Raw genomic sequence first — 18,003 nt, forward strand, 5'->3', positions numbered from 1 at the left:
CAGCATGATCGAATCCATATCCCTCAGAGTTCCCATCCATCCACGAATGGTTCATCACCAGTATGAAGCCCAAGATTACTGGGACCTCCCCAGGGCCCCCTTCTTTAAAAGTCCCAAATCTTACATGTACAGGGCCTGGGCCTGGGGTCATCCTTTTTTTATCTAATTGAAAGTAACTACCGGAGGCCACACATGCGCATTCGTACTCCCCGCGTTATGTCATGATGTATAGGCCTACTAATGGTGGCGTCACCTGTTATTACTTATTATACATCCGGTTTGGCTGAGAACCCCCCCCCCCCCCCCCCCCACACACACACATAGGACCCTTGTACAAAAGGAACAAAACCTACGTACGGAGGGGGTATCCTTTAAAAAAAATTAATCTACACGTGCCCATTCGTATTTCCCGCGTATGAACCGTCGTGAACTATGGTGGCGCCACTACCATAGTTCTTACATTATTACCAGAACAACTCCGACATCCCTCGAAGATGTGACAAATCGCGAAAGTAGCTGACCACGAAAAATTTACACGTAAAAATTAGTTTTTTTTCCAATTATCTCCGAAATTTCTCATTCTTACCCCCTCATGTACACTAACCGACAATGTGATTAGTAAATAAATGATAAAAACTCAAGTTCCTATGGATTTTGAGCTGTTCTGTGGAGCCAAACGCCGAAAATACACTGCATGATGCATTCATTCACTGATTCATTCACATTCAGACCACTGCATGCCTTACCATCTAAACCATGAACTAAGGCATGATACATAGGCCTACAATTTTTTGACACAGTCATGACATAATCCAATGCCATACATCACAGGTACATGATTGTGCCAACTCTGGTGCTGTAGCTAAGTAGTGCCACTGATTATACAGTAGTGATGTCTACGGTATAACGTAAATCTATTGGTACAATGGTAGCCTTTCGGTGTTTACGATACTGTCTTTTACATATCTGGTTTTGGATTTTACATAATGATTCATTGCCTGCTGATTCATTTAGATAACTCTTCAATTTCAAAATGTTTTCAGGTAAAATGACCAGGGAAATAATCCACACATGACGTTGAGAAGCTTGTTCCGCCTCCGATCCGTCCGAGTACTGTTGATTATCTTCATCATCTCCTGTGTCTTCCTCGTCTGTCTCATTGCCCATGACGCGTGCGACATCGAAAAGGAACCGCAAATCCATCGGGAGTGGAGCACCAAAAATGTTGAGGATCATCCAGAATGGGGCGAACATAAGCTAGCCATTATCGTGCCATTCAGGGATCGATTCGATGAGTTATTAGAGTTTGTTCCACACATGCAAAAATATCTTACAAAGAAGAAGGTTCGTCATAAGATTTATGTGATAAACCAGCAGGATAGTTTTAGGTGAGTATATATACAGTCAGTCGGCGACAGTGTTTTCTTGACTGCCATGTTCATTTGACTTTCAATTCAAGATAATATTTTGTTTGTTACTGACTTCATTTAGTGTTGCTTATTACATGAGCTTCAAGAGAAATGCTCTGGTTTGCAATGAGACTGTTCGGTATACTATGAGGTAGATCTGGTACTGTCAGCTTCACTTTAGCAAACCCATGTTATCTGAATTTATTTTTAGAATTGCTTTTTATAGATTTTTGCATCTGAAGTAGTCTTCATATACAGTGGAACCTCCCTTAGCGGACACCTCTCTATTAAGGACAACCCCTCAATTAAGGACACTAGGTTTGGTCCCATATTGGTGGTTTCCAATCAATTTGACCTCTCTAATCCGGACACATCTCTATTAAGGACAGCACTTGTCAGTCCCGAAGGTGTCCATAATAGAGAGACTCTACTGTATTATCCTTTCCAGGTTTAACCGTGCCTCCCTAATCAACATAGGGCACCTAGAAAGTCGAGGAGAATGCGATTACATTGCAATGCATGACGTTGATCTGCTGCCATTGAATTATGATCTGAACTACGGTTACCCGGAGTCGGGGCCATTTCATGTTGCATCACCTCAGCTTCACCCGCTTTATCACTACCCAAAGTTTGTTGGGGGGATTCTTTTGATCTCAAATAAACATTTTGAATTGGTAAGTTTGATTTTCGCCTTTGATACATGTTCCAGGGAAGATCTCCTCTCAGCGATTTGAATTCCAATTCAATTTCTAGTTTTATTTGGTGAAACTCTGCCTGTCGACTAGACTCTGTTTCAAACTATTGATATATACATGTAGTTCATTTTGTGATAGCCTGTCGACTATACTCTGTTTCAAACTATTGATATATCGTTCATTTTGTGATAGTCTGTTGACTAGACTCTGTTTCAAACTATTGATATATAGTTCATTTTGTGATAGATCATTATGATTTACCTTGGACGAAGTTTTCATCACCCTCAGGTTTTCTGAGTAAATCCAGGTAAGAACATAGATGGCAGCACTGCACTTGGAATCAAAGTTCATGCTGTCACCAGGTAGGTGGGTAGGTTGAGGAAAACTTCGTCCATGGTAAATCATAAGGATCTATCACAAAATGAACTGTATAGCAATTTATTCTGGAGATCTGATGAAGTCGTTTTGTCATCTGTTTCAAACTGCAGCTGAACCAACAGAACTATAAAATCTGAAAATGTACTAACTAACTAAGTAATTTATTTTGCCATCGGTCTTGCAGGTTAATGGTATGACAAATATATTCTGGGGATGGGGTCGAGAAGATGATGAATTTTATGTTCGTATGAAGAAAGCTGGACTTGTGGTAAGTGCATATACAAGGGGGTCTCTTTTCGTTTTTCTTCTTCAATGTTTTAACTTGTGAGGGTTGGTGTTGCATGCCTTTTATGGTTAGGTTCTAGCTTGCGGTATTGACCCCAGTTTAAGGCACACTCCCTCCATTACTATTCATGTTGTAGTTTCTGTAACTAGCTGGCTTTTGTGTGGAAGGGTTATTTAATATTAGCCCCAAGCTCAATCACTAACCTGGAGGACCTGGAGACTGATTTTCGTCTGCTGCTCTCCTTTTGCCTGTGTGGCATGGTTGAACCTTCCATGAACTTCCACTTCTGCCAGCATTGAGCATAGCCCTGCGGGTCATTGAAGAGCACAAGCTGTAACAGTCCTTGTTGATCCGTGTCCTTTTAAATCGATGTCTAATGTTGGTGGAAGATGGCACCACCGAGCTGAGTTTGGTGAAATAAGTCGCCTAATTAACTGAAATTAAGAAGTTTTCTTGTCCTTTCAGGTGACAAGACCACAGAATATTACAACTGGGTACAGAACATTTCGTCATATCCACGATAGGCAGAGAAGGGTGCGAGATATGAAGCAATATTTTAATCAAAAGGAGGTAATTTTATACCAGGCATTTTATCCACACTATTCTGCATTGAGTTATGGGAACAGGTGACACCATTGACAATGACCCCCTTGAAGAATCACCAACAGCAACAGTGGACAACTTGAAGCACCTGGGTTCCAGGGAAACTCTCTATTGAGGGCAGTACATGTACTGGTGGTCCAGTTAAATAGAAATCCACTAATACACAATGCAATGCCGTAGTGCAGTTATTGTGAATGCAACTTTTAAACTGGTAACATCAGTTCTAAGGAAACGAGTGAATAGGTACTGCCAAATAGCGTGTACCTGTATCCATGGTACTAATGCATTGCACTACATGCACTACCAGGACTCCCCTGTCTGACAAATAGTTTTCCCCTCGGGCGTTTCACCGTTAATGCTTTCCCCTCCTTCTTTCAGATGACACGTCGAATGGACAAAAGGACAGGTGTCAACAATGTCAACTACAAGGTGCTGAGCAAAAAGAAATTGCTAATAGATGGTGCGACTGTGACCATCATCAACGTGTCGTTATCGTGTGATATCAATAGTACACCATACTGCCAAATGCCTACAGAACCGCCCAAGAAAAAAGGCAAGAAACGCGGCAGGTGATTAAGGAAAAGGGTTCACAGTCAACCACTATTAAAGGCCAACGCCGTTCGTTAAAAAATTGAAATTTGAAATTGAGTTTGAAAAGTTCCAATTGCGTTAACACTACTGAAGTACAAATTTCAACATTGCCGTTGTGTAGACCGATATACAAATACTATGAATACCAAGTTTCAACAAATTTGTAAGCATAAGAACTGCACTACGGCATTGTGTGTAACTGCACTTCTATTTTTCTGGACCAAACGTTATGACGAACGGTGTACTCCTTTAAAAGCAGTCAACAATCATCCATTAAAGTTTGGTGTAAAACTATTTGGTGCATTTTAATATGCCTTCTTGTTGGTTTTCAAAATGTTGGAGTGAACTGTTGTCACATCAGCATATTCCTATTCTGATGTGTATTGAACCCATGGGACACAATCAGAAACTTACAGTACTTACAATGTACACTACCAATGGGTACAATCAGAAATTAATAGCAAGCAACTCTATGGTTTCTGGTACGGTGAAATGATGGTATAAGCAAAAAATTAAAGGCGTATTTTAACAAGGGCATATTTGTACTATAGCAGTAGGTTGGTTAGTTCTGTCTGTGACCCCTAGTCCTGCTACAGTTATGTTAGTAATTTATGATTTTATTGTTCTTTCAAATACTCATATACTCATAACAATTATTCCTACTTTGATCAATAAACCTGTTTACTTAAAAAGCCTAACTCACAAACCCTTTACTCAAGGAATGACTTGTCCATGTAGCTTGTAGTGACCATAATGTATGACATATGTTGTTAGCACGCCTTTCAATTACGTGGAGACCTCTATACACACTGTATTTTTTTAGCCTATTTTGGGGGACATGTTTTTTTGCTTTTTAGCTTAATTTGGGGACAATTCATCGCGCCAGTTTGCCTGAACAGCGACGTCATAAATCAAAGTTAGTGACTTATCACCACATACACCTGAAAAATCTTAATTTTAGGGTAAAACTATAAAATAAGGCCATTTGGATGAGATTTGGTTATATTAGGGGTAAAAAAACGCTTCAGGTGTCATTTTATTTACAAAAAAAAAAGAAAAAAAAAAAGACCTAATTTGGGGACATCCTGTACGGCCTACACCGTTTTCGGTGTAGGAATCATGTAATTGAGAGGCCTGGTTAGTTGTGAAATCGGAGGTGAACATCATTACTGAAGAAGCCATTGTGGACAACAGTAAAACTGTTGACAATTTCCAGTAAATTCGAATCCAGTTAACAGATGGAACTTCATATTGTTATGGTTTAAACTTTGCTCAGTACTTATAAATTCTAGAGCTACGATCCATGACTACTGATACTGTAAATTGTCAAATTTTTGCTGGCACATATTTTCTCAAGGATTTTGCAAGTAATGTTAAATACCTGCAAATTTAAAAATCGTTAAATTTTTTTCATACACGTGAAAGAAGAAAGGAATATTATAATCTGCCAAGACAAAATTAAAAAAATGTGTTGGTTTACAGTACAGTATTCTGATTTTTACAAGTAAAGGTGGACATGCTATTGATTCAGATATCTAATTTGTACTTAAAATTCTGCTGATGAAAATGATAACTCATATCTGCTCTGCTCTTGCCAGTATTTTGCCTTGGAACAAATAACAGTTGACAACACTTTAGCTCTGAGCTTTAAGCTTCTATCATGTACTAACAGTTCGGTGTCGAAGAAAGGTTTTTAGAAGAGTTTCGTTCGTCCCATTCCCAATATTTTGTCATGTGATGGGTATAGTTGACATTTATAACATTAGAAGTCGCAATATTCATTGAACAAATCCAATTTTTTTTCTCTCAAAAGCTTATTTCAACAAATTTCTCCCAAATGGTATAATGATATACAGTAGAACCTCTCTATTAAGGACACCCTCGGGACTGACAAGTGCTGTCCTTGATAAAGAAGTCTTCTGATTAGAGAGGTCAAAATGAATGTAAATTACCTATTTGGGACCAAAACTAGCGTCCTTAATAGAGAAGATGTCCACTAAGAAAGGTTCTACTGTACTTTTTTGGCCTTGTCACAAATTGGGCGTAAGGAATTGATATCGAAGTAGAAGTATTGGTTGGAGGTATTGTAATTTGTTGCTCAGGTGGAGCTGAAATGTTGGCCAAAACCTTGGCTCTTCCTCAGTTTTGGTCCGGATTTCAGCTCCACCTTGTGGTTTTGGTGAGACAATCAATACCGACAGTGAGGTATCAATTTCTATTCTAAAACATCTCAAATTACGCGGTTATGGTTGCCTAACCATAACTGCTGAATTCAAAAAGAGGCTTCATTTGCGCACAGTGCATCTACACTGTAAACAGTAAACTGCAGTTCGTTCCAAATCCAGGTATTTTAGAATATTTATTGGAGGCCTCCCACTTTAAGATCTGATAATTTTTCTGCTGAGTTTGGGAAAGTTAATATGCATTGTAGATGTCTGTATATGATGTTGTACCCTACCTGGGTTGGTTGTTATACTTTTATCTATCTTTAGTTTGTTTTGGTTTGTGAGGTGGAAGTACATACTAGTGTTCTCTGGATGTTTCAGATTGAATTCTACTTATTGGGTACAAATACAGTAGAACCTCTCTACTAAGGACACCCTCGGGACTGACAAGTGCTGTCCATAATAGAGGGGTGTACTGATTAGAGAGGTCAAATTGAATGGAAACAACCAATTTGGGACCAAACCTAGTGTCCTTAATTGAGAGGTTGTCCTTAATAGAGAGGTGTCCGCTAAGGGAGGTTCCACTGTACTTGCACCTATTATAGCTGGTCTCAATATCATCTCATTTTCATTCTCAGCTTTTCCTTATTTCATTGACATGGCTCACAATCTCAAAGCATGTATACTGAAAACAAAAATAAAGTTGACTTTGCCTAATATGTTTGTTTTTGCTTCAATGTACAGTAGAACCTCTCTATTAAGGACACCCTCGGGATTGACAAGTGCTGTCCTTGATAGAGAGCTGTCCTGATTAAAGAGGTCAAATTGAATGGAAATAACCAATTTGGGACCAAGACTAGTGTCTGTCCTTAATAGAGGGGTTGTCCTTAATAGAGAGGTGTCTGCTAAGAGAGGTTCTACTGTATTTTGTTTCTATTTAGTTACGTTCAGTTTTCATTTTGATGTGTATTTTGTTGCATCTGTGTCCTTGGTTTGTTTTGGTTTGTTCTTGGTGGAAGACAAGATCATGTTGTGTTTGCATTTTGTTATCACTAGGGGTATTTCCAGTTCGTCTTTTTATCGAAATCGTTGAGGTTGATGACAATACATGTATATGGTGATCATACTCTGGAAAACCACTTTCCAACTTGCCGGGAGTCAGAATTCATCAATCCTGGGAGTAGTTTTATATCAGGTACATGTGCCTGGAAGTAGTTTTATATCAGGTACATGTGCCTGGGAGTAGTTTTATATCAGGTACATGTGCCTGGGAGTAGTTTTATATCAGGTACATGTGCCTGGGAAGTAGTTTTATATCAGGTACATGTGCCTGGGAAGTAGTTTAATATCAGGTACATGTGCCTGGGGTAGTTTTTATCAAGTACATGTGCCTGGGGAGTAGTTTTATATCGGATACATGTGCATAAGAGGGAAACATTTCTTACTCCTGCTTGTCTGTCTTTGGTGTCTAATGCAGAAGACACAATACCAACTCGTGTATTTCACAAAAGGGAATCAAAATTTGGTGCCATTTGTTGCCTACAAGTGTTGTGATATCTGTAATATAAGGGCTGGTGTCATTTTTGTATCATAATGCAAAACATTTGTTAAAAGGATAATCAGGATCTGAGCCTTGCCAACCACTGCTCATATTCATCACATTGTTTGTTATGTATCTTCTGAGTAATGGGAATAAATTATTTTATCGGTACTTAAACAATCAGCTAGAATTTGCTTCTTTTGTTGACGATACGTTTGGCTTTTTTATGGACCCCTTGCTGTGAAGAAATATTCAAACTGCAAAATTTATGCGCCTTAAAATTTTTGCACCTTTGAATTTATGCACCTTTGAATTTTTGTGCCTTTGAATTTATGCGCCTTTAAATTTTTGCACCTTTTAATTATGCACCTTTTAATTTTTGCTTGTATTTGCAAAACTTTATAAACAGAAATTAAACTTTCATAATTAGAAATCAGCTTAGAAAAAAACTGGACAGTTGCAGAATGTCACAACCAAGTCTAGATATACAGCAGACAATAACCAATTTGGAGACACAGCAAGCAGATGATGTCACAACTTGGATTGGGGACGAAGCAGAAAATGTCACATTCAGGTCAGAGACGATATCCGACAATAACACAACCGTTGAAGAGATCAAGCCATTTGGTGGCGGTTCAACGAGCAGGTTGGGCACAGAGAAGACAATACTACATCAATCTAGGGACACCGCTGAATCAGGTTGGGACACAACTGTATAATGCGTTATTAAGAGAAAGCATATTGACCAATGAAGCAGAGAAACGCCATTTTAAACGGATCAAAAACACGTCGTACAATGTCACAACCGAATTGGGGATTAAGGTAAAGACAAAGCCATCCTGTGATCAGAAATGGAAGACAATTGTCACAACTTGATTGGGACAGAGCAAGCAGTGCCGAGACCAGGTCTGAGTCCGCAGATAATGTCACAACCACTTCGGAGACGGAACTGCAGACAAAGTCACAACCATGTTAGCGACGGTGAAAAATACCAGACACTGCCCCAACTACGTGGACAGGGACAGAGCAGAGCTGGAGAGCAGACTACGATACGATACCTCGTGGAGACGACTGAATGCAACCAGCTAAGAGACACTGCCAGACAGTAGTGCAACAGCTTAGTCGAAGACAATGGGACATAAGGGGGGCGAACAGTTACTGAGCTATCAAACAGGATTGGTTGTAGCGGCCGTTGTGAACCCGCATGGGGAGTGTAGAAACACTTGATATGCTCTTGATGAAACTTACCAGGTCAACCACGCTTCACAATTCAAAAGTGGACGTCCCACTTTGTGACTACATATATCGAAAATGTACTTCTCTGATGGAAACATCTCACCAGTACGCTCAATTCTTAAAGTGCATTTAATAAACAATTTTATGGGTCGTGTACATATCGTAGCTTTGTTCGACAATGAAAGGATCTCATGAATAAGAAAATGGGTTGAGATTGGTCCCCAGATCAATATCCAGTGCCAGGAGTTTTTACAACAGACCTTTCTAATACGACTCAACTACGCGAGCATTATCATGTACAGTATGTTGCTGTATTGTCAGGAGTCTGGGATGCTGAACGTCAGATTGACAAGTTGACAAGTCATTACTTGGTCTCTGATGCCAAACTATCGGTTTTAGCACAGGAAACCTCTCTGCCTCTAGGTCTATTCGGAGGCCTGATAATTGGCCCTTCCACATTTGCATATATCATGATATGTTGAACTGATCCACTGTTGCATCCGACTCATTTCCACTTGATGATTACTGCGTGACACAGCTGCTGCAGCAAAAGTATTTCTCATATACATCTGTACATGTATGCGGGACAAAATGGAATTCCGTTTGAACGGAATTACACTGACCTGAATCAATACCTTTTATAGTGTCCGTGTGGCAGTTGGCCTTGTTCGAGAGGTTTCCCTTCAGATTCGCTAGGAACGGATCAATGCTTTTGAATATATTATCCATTAACAAAGTAGGTTATGGATGTCATTAGCCTACCAAGCGCATGAGCCAAGAGCTGGAACGAGGTAAACAAGGAGCAGACGAGGCCAGCGCCATTTTAGCACAGTTCACCATCAAGCAATCGAAGCGAAATAATAAGGTAAGAATCGTTTGAAATCTAAGTAGGTAATTGGCAAAACGATTCTTCCATGCCTTATTGATGTTTTCGAAACTTCTTTTGACTGTGATTTAGTTTAAAATATGCCTACATGTACTTTACTGTATGATTTTGCTCTGTGCTGTCCGCATGGCAGCAGAATTGGACATCCTTGTCAGAATAGTTGTTGTAGAGAACTTCTTATATAGTTTTAAAAGTGTATACAACAGAACTTCCCCTTGCGGGCATCTCTGCTGGGCTGACACCTCTACAATGTACTAGTAATATATATAATTGTATCAAAGTGTAAAAGTGTACAGTGTCATAGCTTCGACTCTGTGAGAAGACGGTATGACGAAACTATGCCTGGGATTTATCAATATATAAAGTATTTTAACCACTCGAACTCCAGCAACAGCTGTGGGACGAAGATTGCCCGCAACATTACATTCTTTGATATCATAGCAACCAAAAATGAGGTACTCTCCTCCTGTATACTTTCAGCTTTCCATCATGACTTGGGGCGTAACAAACTCCGAGAAACCCGGTGCCCAGAGGCCGGTTTCTGGGGCGGTTCCCGTCATCGTCGAGAGAAGAGAACCTCAGATTCCCTACGCCAGCAATAAGGCCTACATCGCTGGTATCGCTAAGGTCATTGGTGGGGTCCTTTGCTTTATCTTCGGGCTACTCCAATGCTACGCTCTTGCAAGGACGCATCTCATTGGGAAGGTCCCGTGCGGCTATGGCGAAATCTGTGGCCTCATCTTCATCGTGACAGGGTCGGTTGCCATCAACGCCAGTCAGCGCAAGACCCCGAATAGGATTGCCGCCAGTTTGGGACTCTCCTTCATCTCCATAATGGTCTCGGCCGGTATCTGGATCTGGATGATCTACTTCGCTGCAACTAAGACTCACTTCTTGAAGAGGCACTTCTACGGCGGATACCACCGCCATCATGGCCATCATGGCCATGGCTCAGGCTCGCACGAGGGATACGGAGGCTCAGGCTCGCACGAGGGACACCGAGGCTCAGGCTCGCACGAGGAACACCGAGGCTCCGGAGAGAGTGGTCGCGGATCCCATGAACAGAATGGAACCCTCGAACGACACGAACGAAGCATATTCAGCAACAGAAATGATATTGGCACTCTCCTCCCCATCGTCTACTTGGCGACCACCGTTTTCATCTTCGTGATGCTGTTCGCCATGTTTTGGGTTGCCATTCTCCAGGCTGTCGTCTGCTACCGGGCATGCAAGAGCAGCAACAAATACCGCCAAATGGACGATGACAAGACCTTCATCGTGCCTTTCAAGACCAAGGAAAAGATGATGACTGATGCTGAAGAGGTCCCAAAGAAAAAGAAAGAACTTCCAGCGGAAAAGGAGGAAGAGGCAGAGAAAAAAGATGGCCTTCCTGATATTCAAAAGGATAACTTCTTCGTGTAAAATCTTGCAGACAAATCGTTGTGGGCTTACTTTATACCGTCGACTTAGCACAATATCTAACTTCGCAAAATAGTATCACCATGTTTGTGACCAAATTTAGTAGAGGAAAATTTCATTTCATGGGTATTCAAAGCAAATGCTGTGATGTGCTGGTAGAAAGTTGCAGACTTTTTATTTAAAGCGGAAATGATTTCACGTATAATATCCAAGAATGGCAGAAAAAACCATGCTAAGGTCTCTTTAAGAATTAAAAAAAATCCCTCTTAGACATCTCAGATTAGACAAAACTTATATACAATATAATTTGATAGATCGTAGGCCTATATACATATTGTAGAATATCTAATATCATTTTGTACTTGTCTTGAGGTGCGTATATCCTTCCTTTTCAAATTGTATGTGCCGCCGGGCCGTGTTCAAGACAGTTTCAAAGGAACGATAATACCGTTCAGTTTGACAGGTCTCTGAACTTAAAGCACAGCGTGAAAAGTCTACATGGCCTATATTCCATTATTAACAAAAAATAATGATGTGATGTTAGATTTTCGTAAATATTTTGCGGCACCAGCACAACGAAAAATTCTGGCAAAAGGTCTTTGTCATCTCAGGGTACGTTTATTCACAGGATGGCGACTCCCGGGGTCTAACTTGGCTGTGCCTTGATTCTAATATTCATCATATTTCGTTCTTTTATTCCAAAACGATGAATAATAATATGTCACTAGTTTCTAACCTACCGGTATGCACTTTTGACCTGAATATCAGATTGAGAAGTGTTAAAGCAATTTACTAACTGTATTGTATTAAAACCTTTCGTGCAAGAAAAACATAATGACGGCATTTCTTGCAAAATTAATACCTCGTCTGTAATGAGTCGCGAATAATTTGTCAAAAGGCGAAAGATATGGTTTATTTCCATTACGAAATTATATTCAATCACAAAGATCGCGATTCAACTTAATTTCGTCCCAATTCTGTAGTATATGTAGGATTCGCGTAATCACGAAATTAATTTGCTCTTTGGAATTTTCGACCGCAATTACAAAGTTTGCGATTCCTGTTCAGTGCATATCGTCATTACAATTATGTTTGTGATTTCTAAATGCATATCATCATTGCAATTATGTTTGTGCATATCTATATTGAAAACTTTTGTGCGTGTTCTCAGTGCATATCAACTTTGTAATTATGGGTTGAATCCTTAGTGCATATCATCATTGCATGTGATTTTTGCATCTTTAGTATATAATATTATTGCGAAAATTTTTTGTTTTTTGTATCAGCATTGCGATTGTGTTTTTGAAATATCAGTGCATATATCAACATTAATTATGATTATGATTCCTCATGCACAATAACAGCGCAATTATGTTTGTAATTCCTTAGTGCACATCAGCATAGTTCAGGCCACTGGCATTTGTTTTTGAGTGGAGGGTCACGCCTCATACATTTTCGTGCTGTTAAGCTTTAATGTAAAACAAGCCTTTTTTGTTACGAAATTTAAGTTCTATTAAAACTTGTGTTCTAAATGGGTACAACGATGGCGCTATTCAAAATTTTATGTGTTCATTGAAAGTTTTTTTGTTAAAGTGTTGGTAAAAATTGCATATTTTTGTGCGAAAGTAATCATCATCATTATAAATAAAGATGTATTCTACAACTTTGATTGATGTTTGGGTTGTTTTTGTTTCCATCTTAAAGTGAACTTATCCCTGCAATCCGGTTGTGACCTAGTTCCGGGACAAATAGAAATCACGATTAAATAATGCCCCTTTCCCTTCCGCACAACAATAAAGGATGATTTATTACAAAATCGACGTCTTCCCGCTACATCACGTGCTAAGGATCAGAAAGGTGATTGTTGCATTTACACAGCCCACAAAATGCACTTGTGACATATTTGGGGGGGGGGGGGGGGGGGGGTGTGTGGAAGCTGATACTCTTATATCGTGTGTCCTTCGGTCATGCAATTTGTCAAATTCTGCAAACCCAGGTAAAAAACCAATCGTCAAATGCACAGCCGCAAGTAGCACTTTACCTGGATATTCCGACGGAGACATTTTGAGGGTCGAACCGCTTACACCGAGAGTACGTATACATGCCTAGTATAAACATGAATCCCTGGTATAACCAGGAGAAGTTGTTAAAAACTACAAGATATTTCATGGCCGTGTTCTGCCATAAATCGTTTGTCATCATGGTTTATCATCTCTTGTTCCCCGTGAAAAAGCTTACCAAACATCCTAGTTGAATAATCAGACCGTGAAGTCACGTGCAATTCGTCAAATATCAAAAGCATTGATGCAGAACTACAAATATATGCTTATTTACGAAGAATTAAACATTGTATGATACGTTAATTATAAAGAACGATTTCATTATGACATGGCCCGAACTTTTGGTACGGGTACTGTGGATATTGCGCTGTTAATTCGGTCGCTCAGTATACTCCAATCGCGGACTTGAGAGGTCCATTTCGCATTATGCATAAAATCAGGCCTTTTCTACAATCTCATTACAAATTGAGTAAACTCCTATCTTTCAACATTTATGACAAATAAACTGCCTATTGTTGGATGCTCGTTGAGGCCCAGGCCACACGGTAGAAGGAGACCAGGAATTAATGAATGCGAAAGGATCTGTTAGACCCGTGGATAGAGCAGCAGTATACAAAAAGACTTTATATCTCATTCAAAAGCTTTTTCGCCATTTAGTACTTGTTCATTGTACAGGAAGCGATCGTTCGTTGTCCTGAGCCAGGCACGGAGCATTACCAATTGAGCATGCGCGAGGACTTGGGGATATTAATACAAGATTTGGCATAATTCCCTATTTCGATATTTCTTTTCGAGAAGGGCGGACTGATTGAGTTGAATTTCTGACATAAAAGGTAAGCCAGATTTGTAAATTAGTCTAAAGTTCATACATAATGTAGGTGACTTTATAACGAAGGGCGGGAAGAAAAATAGGCGAGGTGACCAAGCATATTTACTACCACCTCCTGGCGAAATTTTGGGCTTTTTTGGCTTCAAAATACTCTTTTTTGCTATAGAAACCTGATCGCTAGTCAACCGTGCGCATTTTGGATTTGCTTGTCGTGATGCAGCTTAACCAGCAGTCGCTTTACATAGGGCGTTTTTTCAAAAGTGATCATCAATAATGTTTTGCCAACACCAAGCTTTTAGAAATGTGATGTAAATGGATTTTGAAACAGTAATTAATAGAAACTTCAAGTTGCATTCTTAAGATCCAATGTATTCATCTGAGGAAGATACTGCAGTGCTCTTGTACGTTATACAATCGTACACAATATATCAACGATTTGTAAGTTTCGGCGAAATCGGTCGTATTTCCACTTTTGGGTTGTAAAACATCAACAGTCTGCGGACATCAAATTCTTCTGCGTTCTCCATCTCATCTGGACAGTCATTTTCGTGTGATCCATGCTGTCGTATTTCGTCCGGGTTACCGTAACACTGATCCTGGATGCAGGTTTCGGATGGCGAGAACTCCTCTCCAGTTCTACTAGTTCTGGGCATTTTGTGAAGATTTGGTTGACAAAAAGGCTTAGCGCCGGTTGAAGGGACCATGCAATTGCATGCTCTCAATTCCAAACTACAGTGGCCGGTTGGAATTCAAAATCTGCTGAGTTTGCGGTATTTTTCGTTACGACCATTCCCGGCCGTATCCGTGGTGGTCGTTAAAAACTTACTTCTTGCAATCAGCTCTACTCACCTTTGTTTACAGGCGCAACAAACTGACCATGACGTGGGGTGTGACCACCTCGAATCCTGAGAAGCAGCAGGCCAAGGCAATTTCTGGCCAGGTACCTGACTTCCAGTTGGGTGCCGTTAAGAAAGTGGAGGTGGAACCAACGATGATGTTGGCTTCTAAAAAGGCTTACATCTGCGCAGGTCAGTACATCTTTGGATACATGTACAACTTTGATTATTCTTAAAGGACGTTGAGTATTTTTGCTGACAGAACCATCGATGCTTTCTGTCAAGCTTGACTACATACGTGAAAGAGTATGTGTTACATTACGGACCTACACGTTGATACGATCAATTCAGGTTCATGGTTAAATGTACAAAACACCTACACTCCAAAGCCAAGATGACAATCAGCAACACCATTGTGGGCTTCATATTTGAGGCGGCAAAACTTGTCATGTGAACAATAAAGTAGTGCCGTAGTGGGGTGATTTAAGTCTTCTGAATTTCCCCAATCGGTTATTTTTCAGGTATGATGCTTATCTGTGGCCTCCTCACTATCATTGGAGGCATCTGCCAAGAGTTTGCTTTGTACAACATGTCGGGGAAGTTCCATGGTTGGAGCATCTGGACCGGGGTCCTCTTCACCATCGCCGGTACCTGCGCTGTCCTTGCATGTAACAAGCAGAGTAAGCCAAGAATGATCTCGGCTACAGTGTTCTCGATCTTGACCATCATCACAGCACTCGTGGTCATCATCTTGTTTGGCTTCTGTGTAGCAAAGGGCGTCAAGATGCACCGCAGGATGACGGAAAGGAAAGAGAGGCAGTGGAGAGAGGAATTCGGAGAACATTTCGATAAATTCGGTTGGCGGCGTCACTTCAAGGAGGGTGATTCAGATGAATCAGGCGAACATTGGCGCCCACACGGCGGGAAACCTCCACTGCATGGAAAACCCCAGCCAGAGCATCACCATCGGCGGCCTTGCAAGACCAAACGACCTGGCCCAAGACCGACTAGAAGTCTAAATCCAAGACCGACACCGACTTGGCACCCTTGGTATTGGACACCCAGACGCTGGGATTCTGGCCGCTTTACACCGACGGGTCACCCCTGGCCAACACCAACGGGTCGCCCCTGGCCAAGCCCGACACCGAGAGGATACCCTCGGTATTGGACAACTAAACGCTGGGATACAGGCCGCCGAACACCGACGGGTCACCCCTGGCCAACACCAACGGGTCGCCCCTGGCCAAGCCCGACACCGAGAGGATACCCTCGGTATTGGACAACTAAACGCTGGGATACAGGCCGCCGAACACCGACGGGTCACCACTGGCCAACACCAAGGGGTCTCCCCTGGCCAAGCCCGACACCGACAGGATACCCTCGGTATTGGACAACTAAACGCTGGGATACAGGTCGCCGAACAGCGACGGGTCACCCTTGGCCAAACCCAACGGGTCGCCCTTGGAAAAAGTCGAATGGTCGCCCCTGGCCTAAGCCGAATGGACGCATAAGGCCGAGTCACCGCCCTTGGCTAGGAGGAAAGGACGGGAAAAGGAACAACGACTACAGCAAGTTCACCCACGGCTGGCCACCAATGATGTTGTTTGTCGCGAGTTTGTTTGTGGTCACCTTGGTGTTGATTGAGTTGGTGAATGCGGTCCTCCTGACAATCTTCAGTGTCAGGTCTCTGAAGGCAGCCAAGTACGTCCTCATGCATGAAACGGTGGTTGTGAACGTGCCCGCAGACGACAAAAAGGTCCTGGCAAATATCGACGATCTTCCCAAAATTTAAACAAATCTAATGACATCGATATTCAACTAAAGTGAACAATTAAACAAAAGTTCCAATTCTCCATTGTTCAAGAAAATTATAAGCCAATCTCTGATTGGTCAACAACCACGTGATTATGTTATCTCTTCATGCACGCGCTCTTCAGAAAACAGTTTGCTGATTTCGTTATGGACTGAAGACGACCTAAAATATTTCTTAAAACTTCTAGCGAGAGTAAAAACTCATCAGAATTTACATACATGTAGCTTCACACATTGTTAAGCGTTGTTTACAGACAGCACGCATCCAATATGGGCGGAGGTAACGGAGGCAATACCGCTGGAAGTTCAGTATGGAATATCCGGGGAACAAATAATTTTTTTTTGTGCTTTGAGTTCTGAGGAGAACCATATACATACACATCTTCCTGGGGGCCATTTTCAACTTCTACGATTGTCTTTGATCGGTGAAATTATAGAGTGTTTCGGTCAACAAATGTAATTGAGGACTACATGTATAACCTTTCGATAATAGGACAAGATAACATTTCAAATTGGTGAAGTGGGCTGTCTTCTCATTAATAGATCTTTTATTTATTTCCTTTTATGTACGTATTTGAAAGAACTTATTGATACCTCTACATTTATATTGCGTTTGCATGTACATGTACATCGAGGTCTATTGTACAAAGTAACTTTAGTAAACATTTTTGATAACTTGCATTACAAACAACACAATAATTTATATGTAAATGCACTGTAATATATGATTTAACAATCAATACGTAAAAACGAAAGAAAGCAATTGTTTTCAATTAAGACCCATTAAATCTCAATAAGGCACCCTTTGTGCTGTACCATGTTTTAAGAATGTGATTTTCAAGTCAGGTGGTTTTTTGTTACGATTTTCACACATCTTATTGCAGAAAGATGATTCATTTGGTACATGTGATTTAATAATCCTGTATTCTCTTTGTTAACATGTAAGTACCAAAGTTCTACATTCATATCAAGAAATTGTGATAACATAGTTTTATATGCCTTTTAACTGACGCTATTGCACAATTTGTGTCTGACTAATCAAAATAAAATTATATGTTTATAAACTTGTATGCCTCCCTTTGGTCATTTCGAAATACACATGTAGCTTTCGTTACGGAGCTCAAATGTCGGCGTATCGCTGAGAGTTTGGGCAAAATGGGATCTCTACCTTTAGGTGATTGATAAGAAAACCAAAATCACCTGTCCGGCATCAATATTTATTTTTAAAGCTTTTAAAACAGAACGCTGAAGTGCCATT

At 40.7% G+C, this 18,003-nt stretch overlaps 3 protein-coding genes across 5 annotated transcripts; all 3 read left to right on the top strand.

Annotated features, from left to right (window-relative positions):
- The first annotated feature begins 504 nt into the window (after positions 1-504).
- LOC135489452 (beta-1,4-galactosyltransferase 7-like) lies at positions 505-7,829 on the top strand. 3 transcript variants are annotated; one of them, XR_010447160.1, is made up of 7 exons: positions 505-537; positions 1,044-1,388; positions 1,858-2,083; positions 2,667-2,750; positions 3,234-3,338; positions 3,750-7,322; positions 7,385-7,829. XR_010447160.1 is itself a non-coding variant. In XM_064774810.1 (6 exons), the coding sequence occupies exons 2-6, from the start codon at positions 1,072-1,074 to the stop codon at positions 3,942-3,944; spliced, it is 927 nt and encodes a 308-aa protein (XP_064630880.1). In that variant the 5' UTR covers positions 505-537; positions 1,044-1,071; the 3' UTR covers positions 3,945-7,829. The 3 variants fall into 3 exon arrangements, 2 of the variants coding, with proteins under 2 accessions (XP_064630880.1, XP_064630881.1); XM_064774810.1 differs by having other exon boundaries at positions 3,750-7,829; XM_064774811.1 differs by lacking the exon at positions 505-537 and adding an exon at positions 554-831 and having other exon boundaries at positions 3,750-7,829.
- Positions 7,830-9,611: 1,782 nt separating this feature from the next.
- On the top strand, positions 9,612-12,875 carry LOC135489653 (uncharacterized). Its single transcript, XM_064775099.1, has 2 exons — positions 9,612-9,768; positions 10,270-12,875. Exons 1-2 carry the CDS (start codon positions 9,673-9,675, stop codon positions 11,209-11,211), a joined length of 1,038 nt encoding a protein of 345 aa, XP_064631169.1. The 5' UTR covers positions 9,612-9,672; the 3' UTR covers positions 11,212-12,875.
- A 1,081-nt stretch (positions 12,876-13,956) lies between these two features.
- Positions 13,957-17,809, top strand: LOC135489115 (uncharacterized). The gene is made up of 3 exons (XM_064774300.1): positions 13,957-14,101; positions 14,959-15,125; positions 15,455-17,809. Exons 2-3 carry the CDS (start codon positions 14,975-14,977, stop codon positions 16,723-16,725), a joined length of 1,422 nt encoding a protein of 473 aa, XP_064630370.1. The 5' UTR covers positions 13,957-14,101; positions 14,959-14,974; the 3' UTR covers positions 16,726-17,809.
- Positions 17,810-18,003: the final 194 nt, after the last annotated feature.

Source organism: Lineus longissimus, chromosome 6, assembly GCF_910592395.1.
Source record: "Lineus longissimus chromosome 6, tnLinLong1.2, whole genome shotgun sequence".
In the NCBI taxonomy this organism is placed as follows: domain Eukaryota; kingdom Metazoa; phylum Nemertea; class Pilidiophora; order Heteronemertea; family Lineidae; genus Lineus; species Lineus longissimus.